General features: G+C 44.8%; 1 protein-coding gene across 3 annotated transcripts in view; it reads left to right on the top strand.

Annotated features, from left to right (window-relative positions):
• The window catches only part of Sash1 (SAM and SH3 domain containing 1), a 227,095-nt gene that overhangs the window by 164,686 nt on the left and 47,801 nt on the right, over positions 1 to 14,608 (top strand). For all 3 annotated transcript variants that reach the window (XM_029533050.1, XM_021221083.2, XM_029533049.1), the window contains exons 6-8: positions 1,461 to 1,547; positions 3,622 to 3,734; positions 7,042 to 7,143. In XM_029533050.1, coding sequence (XP_029388910.1) covers positions 1,461 to 1,547; positions 3,622 to 3,734; positions 7,042 to 7,143 — 302 coding nt within the window. The remainder of the gene's footprint in view (positions 1 to 1,460; positions 1,548 to 3,621; positions 3,735 to 7,041; positions 7,144 to 14,608) is intronic.

Below are 14,608 nucleotides of genomic sequence, written 5' to 3'. Positions count from 1 at the left end.
AGAGAGAGAGAGAGAGACAGACAGACAGACAGACAGACAGACAGACAGATAGACAACTTGACTGTCATTCCTCAGGAACCTAGTTGTTTGAGACAACAGTCTCTCTCATTAGCCTAAAGCACACCAGGTCACTAGACTGGCTGGCCCAGGAGCCAGAAGGACCTGCCTGTTTCTGCCTGTTTGGTGATGGAGTTTTAATATGTGCCACCATGCCCAGCTTCAAGCCTGTGGGTTCTTCTGGGAGGTTGAACTTTGCTTCTCATGCTCGTGTAGCAATCTCCTCACTGACTAAGCTATCATCCAGCCTTTCCGTTTGCTTTTAAACAGGTATTTTGTATTGTCAATTCCTAGAACCATAATAGATTAAAAAAAAATTGTCTATCGATGGCAAATTTATTTTCATTGCTGAATCATCCGATCCTAGTCTGAGATGGGAGGGAGGTGAAAGGGGCCGGGAGCTAGGAGAAATGCAAGCACGACCGGCCTCTGTTTTTCTTGTCTCTGTGACTGTGTTAATCTGTAGCTTGGTCACCAAGAAGCCTAAACATCACAGAGTTGGGGATCATGCCTTACCTGGGCTGTAGATCCGTGTCACCAAACACTGCAGTGAACCAGGAGGGTTAGCCTGGGCTGAGCAGCGCATACTAGGGCAGAATAAATAAATAGCCCCTGTGTTTTCTTCCTTAAGTTTGCAATAAGAGAAAGAGAAAGCAATGGTGTGCGGGCAGCAGGAAGAAAACAAAACAGCGTGGACTTCTGCAAGCCTTCTATTTGTGGCAGAGTGGAAATAATTGTGGCTGACACCAAAGGGCAGGAGTGGGCCCCAATACAAGGCAGAAGGCAGGCTGGTTAACAAACTTAAAAGTGAGCCCAAGATTGTAGGCCAGCCCCGCCCTTCTGATGTTTTGCTTTTCTTTTCTTTCTTTCTTTCTTTTCTTTCTTTCTTTTTTTTTTTAAAGATTTATTTATCATATGTAAGTACACTGTAGCTGTCTTCAGACACACCAGAAGAGGACGTGAGATCTCATTACAGATGGTTGTGAGCCACCATGTGGTTGCTGGGATTTGAACTCAGGACCTTTGGCAGAGCAGTCAGTGCTCTTAACAGCTGAGCCATCTCTCCAGCCCTCTGTGTTGCTTTTCTTAACCCTATCGAGACTTTCTTTTCTTCCTTCCCCTTTTATTTTTTCTTTTTGCTACTAGCAAATTTACATTTCTTTTAAACAACTTTATTTTTTTTAGCTATTTCTCCTACCTTTCACAAACCAAAAAAAACTGTCATTTTGTGAAATTAGAGTATTTGTTCAAGCTTTGACATTGTAAGAAAGAGACTACTTTTGGTATTAGTGAATTTACTGCTTGTGTATCTCTCTCTCTCTCTCTCTCTCTCTCTCTCTCTCTCTCTCTCTCTCTTCCCCTACCTTCCTCCCTCCTTCCTTTTCTTTGTTTCTTTCTTAAAGGCAAAGGAGATTGGAAGAAGAAAAATAAATACTTCTGGCAGAATTTCCGAAAGAACCAAAAAGGAATAATGAGACAGACTTCAAAAGGTACGATGATATGGCCTTGGACCGTGGGTCCTGTGGCTTCCCGAGACTCAGTAGCCCCATCTCTGATCTAAATGGACCCCCCTTCCCACATCTCCCCCCCTGCAATGTAGGAGTAACTCATTGCTTATAGCTGCGAAATCGTCAACTTTTCCGACATTCCTTTCATGACTTCAAGATTTTGACCCCATGAGTTTCTTGAACTTGAAGAGAACATAACTAGGCCAGCTAGTGGTCTTCTGACACCAGGGACTGAGTCTGCAAATGTCCCCCTCACGCCAGCCACCCTGCTTTTTTCTCTTAAACTTGTCAAGCACTGACCCCACCAGGTCAAGGGAATCTCTGCTTTGTTTGTTAGTTTTGGACCCTCCAGTGCATACCCCCGCTTGGAGCCTTCGCATTCTTCTGAACTTTTTTGCTCTGTGACAGGGACAGTTATGGGGTTGTTGCCCCTGGAAACCCTCTCTGGGTCTGACATCATGAGAATTTAGCTGGCTGCTCTGTTGAAGGGAGTTCTGCCCTTTCTCCAGGCCTCGCCTTTGTTTTTGTTTAGATAGCAAATAAATATGTCGTCCCCTGGAGCCCGGGTTCTGTAATTTACGTTTCTCCCGGTATACACAAAGGAAACGACTTCCACGTTCCTGTCTGACTAAAGGGAGTTATCAATAAATGAACATGTTTTGCCGTCCACCCGGACACTCTTTCCCTTTTACACAATGGCATGATCTCTCCTGGCCCGAAGTCTCCCTAGCCGCTCCCACGCAGACACCAGAGACTTGACCGTGGACTTTAGCTTCCACTCTGCACATCTGAGTTTTCAGATGCCTCTCAAGTGACTGTTTTTAGTTGTCCCACTTTGACGGAGTTATTTTTCAACAAACTCCCAGCTTTCCATTTTGGTTAGAGACTCAGAATCCTCTATGCTTCCGAATAGACTTTGCATTCTGACAAGGCATTACTTAGAAAGCTGTGGAGAAAGAAGGCACTGAAGAGAGGGGGCAGGGCCTAGAGAGAGGGCTCAGTGGTTAAGAGTACCTGCTGCTCTTCCAGAGGACCAGAGTTTGAGTCCCAGTACTTATGGCAGGTGGCTGAAGCTGTGTATAACTCCAGCACCAGGGGAATCCGATGCCCCTTTTCTGCCCTTTGTGAGGGTCCACATGTGCCAATCACTTATACAGAAACATGCATACAGACATTAAGTAGTCAGGTAGATAGAGAGAAGGTGGGGCAGGCAGACAGGTAAATAGATAGATAGATAGATAGATAGATAGATAGATAGATAGATAGATGGATGGATAGATAGAGTTAGAAGTTCATATGTGTGCTAGCCTACTGTCACTAAGCTCTTTCCCACATGCTAACCAAAGATAGAACTGGCCAGTGGTGCTCAAGAGGAATGGCGTTGTTTGCCATGTGGGAAAAGGCTTTTTAGAAGGACTCAGTGGGAACTTCTTTTCCTCTGTAGTTCTGGTGGCCTTCTGCCCTGAATTAGATGGTGTCTACCTCTCACAATCCGCAGGCCCATGTGACTGCAGTACTTCCAGATGCAGGTAGCTGTAGTCCCTGCCGTCCACGAGGCTGACATGCTTAGTTAGCATTCGGCTCGTTTTATGTGTTTATTCTATGAGAACAGTAGCCCGATAGCTCAGTGGAGGAGGACCGTTGAATCAGGCTCAGCAGACTTGGTTCTGTGGCTTGACTTCCTATGCTCCCACAGAGATAGATGTCCTTCCTCCTCGTTCATATTTCACCTGGTAAACTACTAACCCAAAGAAGCCTTGTAATGCCTGTCTGACCAAGTTGAGTGTTTAATGAGATTCCTGACTCAACGGTTCTGGTCCTTTGGGAAGGTTCTTCTATGGTAACTCACACACAGTCTTAGCAAGCACTTCCCAAAGAGATGTGCTTTGGCTCTCAGACAAGCGGCTTGGCTCTACATCCCTCTGATCCAGCCATCGCATGCAAGGTCGACAGGGTACCCGAGAAACATCCCTCCCTCACCCAAGCTGAGGGGCTTCCAGGCTGGAGGGCTGCTTCGTCCGTCCCTCATTTGTGTTTGTTCATCTGTAATCCCCAGGAGAAGATGTGGGCTATGTCGCCAGTGAGATCACAATGAGCGACGAGGAGCGGATTCAGCTGATGATGATGGTCAAGGAGAAAATGATCACCATTGAAGAAGCGCTCGCCAGGGTAAGAGCGCGGGCATTCAGCTTTACCTGTGAGCGCCGGCTAAAACACGTGTGGGGGCATCCGAGGGTATAGGAATCTAATAGCTCCAGTGCGCATGTGCGTGTGTGCACAAGCACGCCCCTGAGTATGCCCCAGCATTGGGCAGCAGACTTCCCGGAAAATGCATATAAGAGGAGTCCACCTATATGTATTTTCCTTGTGGTGAGTAAGTTTTCTTGCCTCCTGGGGAGTCGGGGAGGCCCCACTGTTCAAATAGCAAAATCTGTCATCAGAATGCGGATGTACAAAGCCATCTCCAACTGGGTTGGTGTGAGGGCCTTGTAGGATGGCATTTGGTTGTTTCCTTGGGGCAAGGGAGAACATTTAAAAGGGCCTCAGGATAGTCAGACACAGACAGCTGGAAAAGAAAGGAATACCTTCAAACTTGGAGAAAAAAAAACGGAGGGGAAAAATGAGCTCCTAATTTTAGCAGCTAGATAGAAGTTAGAAGATGGCCTAAGGTGGCCAAGCTTTATGCAACTGAGTGTGAGGTTTCAGAGCTGCCCGCTAATTTTGTTTTTTGTTTTTTTTGTTTTGTTTTGTTTTGTTTTGTTTTGTTTTGTTTTTGAGACAGGGTTTCTCTATATAGCCCTGGCTGTCCTGGAACTCACTTTGTTGACCAGGCTGGCCTTGAACTCAGAAATTCTCCTGCCTCTGCCTCCCAAGTGCTGGGATTAAAGGCGTGCGCCACCACGCCTGGCAATTCTGTCTTTTTTAAATGTCAAGAGATAGCTTAAGAAAAAGTCAAGAGATAGCTTAAGATAGCTTATAGATAGATGATCTCTATATTAGCCGAATGGTTCGGTCCGAGAAAGTGGCATGTCGAACATTTTCCAGGAGTCTTGTGGTAGACAGGTGCTTTGGGCTTTAAGGAAGTCGCTTTTGTTTGTTATCAAACGTATGAGGATCTAGGTATTTGGTGGTTTCTGATTACTACAGTTAGCAAGCACTAATTTTAAGCACAGGAGTAACCATTGGCAATTAAGTTCGGGTCTTCATGGACTAGAAAGTTCCATGACATTCTAGGAAGGTTGGAAGCATTCATTTATCCGGGTAATTGTACATTTGTGTGGGTGGAATATTAGGCTAACACAGGGAATACACTCCCATGCCAAGCCTTGGCTAGAGCTAAGCCCTGCTTATCCTATCACAGGGATACTCAGTCACAACACAACAGGCCCGTGTCATAGAAAGCATACAGTGTTAGTTTTAAGGGAAAAAAAATAACAAAGAAAGGAAAGTTAAATGCCTTTGAAAAGCAAGCAGGTTTCACGTAGCAAAGCTGTGTAGAGGCTCTTTCAGAGCGCCATGTTTGAGATGGTCCGGGGCTGTTTGCATAAAACACAAGGGAGCTGTACTCAGTACTCAGAATTTCAACTTTCTGGATAGTGTCTGGGCAAGAGGAGAGCCCGTAACCATGGCACTGCAGTCTTACTTTCTTCAGAATGTAACTCTTAAAACCAAAGCCGCTACCCCTACCATGACCTAATGACTAAACTGCGCATTTACTCATCTCACAACACACGCCTGCTCCTGAGCTATGGCTGTGTGAGTCAAAAACAAAGTCCTTGGGAGATTAAACGGTTTGTCAGCTTACAGTCGCCCCGTTAGGAATTCGTTCCTTAGTGTTTTACTTGAAGATGAAGCTTACTTAGTGACTCCTGGTAGCTGGGGCTAAGATTAGGTGTAGGGATAGAGTAGAGAGGGGCCTAGACAAAACTGACATTTTTATAAGGATCCCTTTCCTCCTGGCATTTCGTCCCAAGCATGCAGGGCGGGGATAGTGTCTCAGAAAGCAACACGTATCCAGACGGAAGAATCAGCCCAGTAGACCGAACATTAGCATACCATAAAGATGAGGACAGCGTATATGTCCCTGGTGATACGTGTACGATTAACATGATTAGTGTCACTAGCAGCAGGAGCTTCGGACCATTATGCTTTTAATTTGAGCTGCTGCGCTTACCTGAAGCCACCAGGGCGGTAGTCACTGTGCTGTATTGAGAGCTCTCCTGCATCAGCTTGAATGTAGGAGCGAGTTTCTGACAAGGGTATCAGTGTAGCCCCTGTTGTCCCAGAGGAGAGGATGAGGCAGGGGTGGGGGTGGGGGGTGGGGGGCGGTCAGTGACCTGTCCCAGAAGCAGTGCTGTCTTCCTCCGCCTTCTCCCACAGGCAGAGGGAAAAGAGACATTCGAGGACCTTTGCAATTTGGGCGGTGAAGTTGCCGCACCCCACGGCCCCAGTGGAGGAGCATTGTAGTACTCCCTCACTGTCAGGCTGTTTCTCTCTTTAACTCTCTTGCTTCATGGAACACGGTTTGATCAGTGTCTTCACTTGGATCTGAAGACGAAATGACAAGGAGGTGTGACAGCCCAGGTGTCTGAAGAGCTGAGTGCCACTCTGCTGTGCTGTTACACAAACCTCCCTGGACTGGCTCGCACTCAGCATTCAGGAAAGAGCCCCTACTCAGTTTTGGTCGTATTTGCTTCGTTTTCTGTAACATTTCCTTTCCTTTCTGTGTTCGTTTTGCTTTTTCCTAACGTTTAAACAAGGAGTTTCTAAACCTACGTTTTCAGCAGCCCTGGAAGGTGTTCTGTTTGTTTGTCTGTTTCTTGTCTTTGTTATTCTGTCCCCGTGTTCAAAGTCCCTAGCGAGCTATTTCGTATTAGCTAGGTGATAAATTTGACAGACAGAATGGGCCAAAGCCTTGAATGAAACAGGCCAGGCTTCCTGGTGCCTCTGCTGCTCTGTGCTGGGAAGACAGCCACACCCCTCCGTGCCCAGTTTGTGGGACGGTAGGGAATTGAACCCAGGGATTGCTGGAGGCTAGGCAAGCGCTCTGCTATTTGAGCAACATCCCTTGCCCTGCCCTGCCATTTCTAAAAGTTGGTTTCAGGCATTGTCCCTTTGATATTTGGATGTCGCTGCCCTCTCCCACTGTCCTCCGAGAAGAAGGGCTTGCTTTTGGTTGTATACCTGTGGACCCGTGCTATAGAAAGTTCCTGGTTTCAGACTTAGGGACAAAACAAGTTTTAGTGTTGGAGGAAGAAAATCAAGGTTCCTTTTGGAGCAGCATACCCAGAGTCTGTTGTGTCTGTTGCTCTGGTTTAAAACCTGAAGGCAGGGTTGTGGCTGTGGAAGGCTTAGCTTTGGCTAGTCCTGGGTCGCTGTCACCAGCGTGGGGAAGTTCTTTGTGATTTCTGCTGTGGAGTCCAGGGCGGTGCACGAGCGTTATTGTGTTTCAGTCTCTCATGTGCTCTTGCCGTAGCTGAAGGAGTACGAGGCCCAGCACCGTCAGTCATCCACCTTGGATCCCGCAGACTGGCCCGATGGCTCCTACCCGACACTGGATGGCTCCTCCACCTGCAACGTGAGTCCACATCCCGGGGGCATCTTGACCATTGTGCCGATCAGGGTCAGCCTGAGCTGGCCCAACCTGTGTGTTTCTTTCTAAGGTCTCTTTCCCTAGACCTCTCCTCCTGGTACTGTCTCGGCTGAGTCGGAATCCGAACATTCAGGCTGACCTTCTTGGGGTTTGTTTGTAAATGATGGTTAACTAGGCATAGCAAGCAGCACTCCCACCTTAACCGTCTTGTAGCGTTCAGTTCGGCTTCAGTCAGCGTGTTCACATGGTGGACCATGGTCCATTTCTGGAGGCTTCACGTCTTCCCACACAGAAATGTCTTCCATAAGCACCCATTGCTTATGGCAACCACTCCTGTACTTTGTGTCTCTTAAAAGCGGAATTGCCCCACGTTAGTGTTTGTCCGTCCTGTGTCCGTTGGATCTCGGCACCACGACGTCTAATGCAGAGTCTTATTTAGTTTACCCACACATCTGTTGATAGGCACAATTTATAGGGCGGAGCCACCCTTTAAGTATTGTGAACAGTGTTGCTAAGATACCCTGAGCTACACTGTCTGCTTTCTGTGGAGTTAGGTAGTGTTCTATGGAGTAAAATATATGGCCAAAGACTCAGAATAACTAAAAATTCTGCATTTAACTTTCTGACAACTTCTGTATGTTTTTACAGTAACTGTAAACCATACTGTCTGCAGAGTCTGGGGGTTCCAAATTCTTTCTCACCAACACTTTTTTATTTTATTTTTCTAATTTCTTGATAATAGCCGTGTAATGGGATTCATTTGCACTTCTGCTTTGCATTTCCCTAATAATTGATTATCAAAGTTGAACATCTTTTCGTGGGATTGTCGACCATTTGTGCATCTTTGGGGAAGGGTTTATTCAAGTCTTGGCACTCGTGACCCATGACCCGGGATCCACGACCCATGACCTGTTTTGTTTTGTTTTGTTTTCTTAAATTCAACAGCAACAACCTCTGTTATTTTCTCCCATCCTATGGGTGGCTTTTTTACTATGTTGATGGTATTTTAGATACTGACGTTCTTAATTTCAAAATTCCATTCTCGTCTTTTTTCCCATTGCTCATGCTTTGGGTGTTATATCCATGCCATCATTGCCAAAACAATGTGGAGGTGGTGACAATGATGTCACCCATCTTCTGCTGGGGTTTTGTAGATTTTTTTTTTTTTAGCAGTTACGGGTTTTTTGTTTTTTTTAATCCACATTAATTTACAAAACTCATCTGTTTGTGGATACCCAGTTTTCTAAGATCTCTTTGCTGACATTTTCCCATTAAATGGTGAAGGCATTCCTTTTGAAAATGACCATCCTTGTGTGGGCTGCTTCATGTACCATCTGTTCTTTCACTGGCATCTGACTGCTTACTGTGGCTTTGTAGTACAGTTTGAACTTGTAAAATGCGACTCTTCCGATTTCGTTGACCCCTTTAAATTATGTATATTATAAAGTTATGTGTTTGTGTCTGTATGCGTATGCACATGTGCATGTAGTGCTCACAGAGGCCAGATGAGGGCGCTGCGTCACCCAGTACTGGAGTGGAGTTACAGGCAGTTGTGAGCCACCAGACTCCGTGTTGGGAATGGAATCTGCAAGAACCAAAGGCTCTCTTAAGCCCCGTGTCATCTTTCCTGCCCCTTATTTACTTTTAAAAACTTGATTTAACTATTTGAAATCCCTTGAGATTCCATATGAATTTTAGGGTGGATTTTTCTATTTCTACAAAAGTTGCCACGAAGATTCTCATTGAAATGGCACCCGATCTGAGGATACACTTAAAGAGCAAAATACAACATTTTCTAATCCATGAACATGGAACATCTTCCCACTTGTTGATGTCTTTTTAGTTTCTGTCAGGAATATTTTGCAGCTTTCGGTGTGTAAGCTTTGTATTTCTTATGCCTACTCCTATAAAGGTTCATTATTTTTAGTGTTTTTGTAAATAGAATCATTCTTTTAATTCTCTCAGTTGACTGTTACAAAGTATACAGTGTAGCTTTTAATTCTCTCAGCTGACTGTTACAAAGTATACAGTGTAGCTTTATCTCAGTGTGTTGGGCTTGTCACCTTACCGCCTTGCTGGTTGGTGTGTTTCCTCTGATCGTGTGCACATGCTCATGCCCCTGTGTGATTTGGTTTTCTCTGCATAAGATCATTTTACCCACAGATAAGACATTCTGACTTCCCCACCAGAATGCCATTATATGGTTCAGACTGTTTGAATATAATCAAAAATGGTACCTTTTCAACTAGGAATTTCATGATGGTTGCGGGAATTGGCATCTAGACTTTTCCTGCCCAGTGCCATCTGCAGACACAATATGGAGCAAACGTGTAGGGAGTTCCCGTGTCTCAGACTGTATGGAGTTTTCTTTGCTAGGTCTTCTCCTTGATGGTTGTTGGAAGCCACTCTCTCCCCATGACCTTAGGTTCCTGTCAGTGCCTACATAGGCAGTCTGTCTGACACAAACGTCTTCCCTTTTCAGTCACGGTTTATAAAAAGCCGATGCTTCCTTATTTTGTATAGCATAGACTCCACGCTTGCTTTGGCACCCAGGGCCCCGTGTGATCTGGCCTTGGTCATCTTTGATCCCATCTTTTACTCCTATGCCCAGTACCCTTCATTCCAGCCACACCAGTCCCCATACCTACTGCTGAACAAACCCTGGGCTTTTCATATTTCTCAGTTTTAACCCCCGCAATTTTATGTCCTTCACTTCCCCTCTGCTGAAAATGCGTGCATTCTTCACAGTGAAGTCTAGTTCTTAACTTCCTCTATAAAATCTCGCTTAGCCTCCCACAATATACTTATTGCTTCCTATTTTATGCTTTTGTTGAGCCAGATTTAATACATCAACCCTCAGCTGTTATCCCCGAGTCTGAGAAATAATTAATTGTACCTCTCTCGGGCTCCTTGAGCAAGGCAGACATGCTGTGTTCTTTCCCTCTGCGGGGAGCGCCTAGACCAGTGTCCAGCTTACTTAAGCAAAGCATTACCCAGTATCCATCCTCCTGCCTCCTCTAGTAGCATGCGTGGGAGTCTTGCAACTACAGGTTAGTCTTAACTTTGCTTTGTGTCTAAGCAATGAATGGTACTATATCAGAAGTAAATAACCCCTTTTACTCCCTTCTTGTTCCTAATTCCCAAAACAAACAACGGACTTCCATTGCAGCTGAAGGACTGTGCATTTCAAAGCCATGCCAGGCTGGCTGAGAGACCAAAATGGTACCATATATAATAATAAATATGTTGCAGGCTAGCATGCCTTGGGTCCTGGGACTATGGAGTCATCGAAGAACCATGCCCATAGTTTTGAATATGACCCTGGCTCTCTCATCCCAAATCCAGAAGACTAATAGTATATACCATGAACCCAATGAACCATGAAGAATAAATACAGTAATTTAAGAAGGATGTAATTCACTCAAATTGAGAAGACAAAGACTTGCTTGTCCATCGTGGGTCCTTAGTATCAAGCCCTCTGTGTACTGTCCTGATCAATGGTGCCTGTTTCAGGGGCAAGGTTGACTTGTTCATTCAGAGAAACAAGGTCGGTGTAACACTTCACACACTTAGACTACAAGCAGCTAGCTAGTCATGTGTCATCTAAGAAAGACGTTAATATATATGCTAAGATGTGGATGGAGGCTTTGAAGCAGGCCCCTTGCTAGTAAAGGTGACTAAGAAAGAGAGGCAGGCCCTGTCGGGACAGAGCTCACACGTTTAGTGTAGATGTTAAAATCATACTCATTTGCACACATAAATTCAGAGTTCCAGGTACACAATTCTATTAGTAAGTAACCTCTCACCACACTGTCTCTTTCTACATGTCGCCCAAATAAATGCAGTCGGTCACAGTCCAGTAAAGGGTCAGGAATTCTTACATTCCCTTCAAATATAGTACACTCTTCCAGAAACTGACTTCTGCTTGTAGGGCGAGGTGTGGATGATGACGGCGGGAACTTTACCAATGGAGTGAGTTTACTAAAGCGAGTTATTTACTGCCTATTTTGCCAGTTGACTTTCCGTGCACTCCCATAACCACTTAGTCATGGTGCGTGCCCAGAGCTGCACCCAACACGCATCTTCCTGAAGTTTGCTTGAACTTGATTGCAGCCCTGACATGTGTGATTCCTGCCCCTCTTACCCTGGCTTCCCTGTGTTTTGAGGGAGACTGAGTTCAACATTCCCTCAGTTCTGGACTATTCCATCATTATTCCACAATTGCTTCCTTCTCAGGGCTCAGATAATGTCCACTGTGATGATTCCCCGCCAGCCCAAGTTAGGCAGACTTCGGTTTTTCTATTGATTCCTTTCTATACGGAGATGTAAATAGCTCACTGGTCATAGTTGGGAATGCCCAGACCTTGAAAGGCCCAGCGATCATAAGGCCTTTGTCACCAGACCTCAATGCCTGTATTGACGCCTGGCATGCCTTGGGATGTCATTTGCACTGATTTCATAGGCTCCCTGCCCTCATAGCTGACATTAGATAATTGCGAGTTGCTTCATAGTAAACCCATGTGTGCATTCCTAGTTCCTAAGAGTTTAAAGTGCTAAAGATAGTTACCAGGGGCAGTGAAAAATAGCCTTCTCCTTGCCAAAGGAGCATCTGTTCTGTGCCGGATTCCATTAATAATGAACTTCTGTTGTCCATGATAGAGTATTTAGAAGGCGCTCTGGTTAAGAATTTAATTTTATTCCTCCTTAAATAGCTGAATGCTTGCTTAAGTATTTTTCTTTTAATTGATTGTAGCACGTTGCTGTTGTTTGTCTCCTGCCAGGTGGAAGGTTATAGGGACTGTCATGAGGAGCTATCAGTTTTGTGGCTTCAGGTTCAGCTTACCTTCTGGTTAAGAAAACATTTAAGGGGCTGGAGAAATGGCTCAGTGGTTAAGAGCCCTCTCCTAGAGGCTCCGAGTTCAGTTTCTAGCACCGGCCTCCAGTTAGTGGTTACTGCCTGTAGCATCCGCTCCAGGGGATCTGATGCCCTCTGCTGGCCTCTGTAGGTATGCACAGTCACATACCACACACACACAGAGAGAGAGAGAGAGAGAGAGAGAGAGAGAGAGAGAGAGAGAGAGAGAGAGAGAGAGAGAGAAGGCTAAAACCCACATTCATTTAATTAAAGTCGCATCTAGTTAATTATCTATGCTCTCTATTTTGTAGTTATTATGCCATAAGTCTTAGTAAATAGTTTTATATTTTCTCAGAGCTGATGGGAAAGAGCTGATGAATTGTGTCTGGTGTTTTAGCATTAGTGAAAGTGCTTGAACTGAAATAAGCGATAAGGCAGCCAGGCTCGCGGAGCATTGCAGACCTCTCGTGGAGTGTGGCAAACCTGTATTAGATCTTCACACCTTGTAAAGTGTTCTAGAAAAAAATTGGAATCATGTGTCCGAGGCCAAGCTTCTTTGAGAGGCTAGAGGGAAGAGCAACTCTTGTGGAGTGTGTTTGTGAAGTCGGCTGTTTTGTTAAGCAGATCATCCTGTCAGGTAACACATTCCGGTTTGAGGAGGTTTAGCATCTGAGTCTGAAGCGATATCGATATCCACGTAAGGGAAAATTGCTGTGCACTACGAGGGCGTTAGAGTCCCTCACATCCGGGAACTCATCTCTTTCTGGCCTTTCATTCCAACTATAAATATGACTGCTAACCTGGTCTGAGGTTCAGGGGAGCCATGTGGGTGGACCATTTCCAAAATTTGACTAACAAAATGTTATGTGGCCTTTTCTGAAGACACTATTTTTAAGTGTTGATGGAGGACCTTCACGGAAGGTTGGCACAAAACTATGCCCTCAGTATGTTATGTTTGGGGTAGAATCTATTAAAGCATCAGAAATGTTCTAAATTATAAACTGCAGACTTTCAGTGGCTGGGTATTTCGGGTGGTTTTGCTGCTATTTCTGTATGTAGCACTAAGGATAGAACTCACGGCCTTGCGCGTCGTAGACAAAACACCCTGCCCTGTAACATGCTGGCAGCCCGGGATGTAGGCTTTTCAAAGTCACTTCATGTGCCCCATTAACAGGCATTGTCTTCAAGCCAGAGAAGTCAAGTGTGATGTTCCTATAGGGGAAATCTGCACTACAACCTTCTAGGACATCGTTAGCTCTTCTGGTGTGTGCCGAAAGCTATTGAGCACACCGCATAGGTGTTTGATACCAATCCTGGTAGCAGATGGCCTAATGCTGTTATGGAAAAGATGCACTCTACAGCGGGCATGGCCTGAGTAGCTTGCATCTTCATGCCTTGGTTCCCCCATCATTTATGCGTATACAGTGCCCCTCTTAGAGTCTAGAGATTCTGCACTGAATCTTTCCTCTTCCTCTTCTTATTAGTCTATTTTTTCTTTTCTGAGATGGGAATCTATGTTGCCCTGGTATATGCTGACTTCCTGAGAACAAGCAATCCTCCTGCCTCAGCTTCCAGTTATCTTTGATAACAGCTGTGTGCCCTTATGCCCAACTTCTAACTGGGCTACTTGTGATGTGTTTATTTTGAAGGTGCTTATTTTATCATAGAGAACTAATATCTATAAGTTAACCTTTGTCAGAAGTGTGATTTTCATATTCAAAAGTATTCAAAGAAAATCATGAACCAAATTGGCTTCATCATTTGGGGAAATAAGACTCTAAAGCATGTGAATTTACAAAATCTCTCACCTGTAAATAATCCTCAGTTGAAAAAAATATGTTTTTTTTTACATTTTTACCAATTTGGATGGTAATGAATATTTATTGAGCACATAAATATCACAGCATCAGAGCTGCCAGTCCAGGACCCATTTTCTCCGAGAAAATGGCTGGACTTGTTTCCACTGTCTTCTCTTATACTTTTTTGCTCTAAGAGGAGGGCATCTAAGAGAGGCTAGATTCCAGGAGTAAAAATAACTTGGGCGTCTGAGTGAGTGTGGCTTTTTCTAGAATGTCCCGTTTGCCTTTGTATTTTTTTTTTTTTTTTGCTATGGAATCTTTTGTGTAACTCTTGCTTCATCCCAGATAGGTTCAAATTAGCGAGATGGATTTTTTACCTTGTGGCTGGGACATGGCTCTAAAGTTGAAGCTTTAATGTTATACTAGCTGGATTTGACCATGAGGTAACTGGACCTAGGCTTCAGTTCTCAGTTTCACACACAAAACATGAGTGTGCCCAGTTCACTTGTCAGGTGAACAGGAAGAAAGAGAAAGAAGGTCCAGCAAAGTTATCAGGGGGCATTTATATCCCAACTCAGGTAGGCATCCCCGTTCTTTGAAACGCTGGGGATTGAACCGTGGGCCTTACACACATTGGACAAGCACACTAACACACACACACTATTCCCAGCTTAGCAGTTCTGCACACCTGGATGAGTTCCACTGTACCCCGATAATTAGCCCTTTTCCAAATGTTTCTGAATATGAATGTGTGTGTGTGTGTGTTTGTGTGTGTGTGTGTGTGTGTGTGTGTGTG

This window comes from Mus pahari, chromosome 21 (assembly GCF_900095145.1).
Source record: "Mus pahari chromosome 21, PAHARI_EIJ_v1.1, whole genome shotgun sequence".
NCBI lineage: Eukaryota > Metazoa > Chordata > Mammalia > Rodentia > Muridae > Mus > Mus pahari.
The sequence above is the reverse complement of the archived record's forward strand: the minus strand, read 5'-3'. Positions and strand labels throughout refer to the sequence as shown.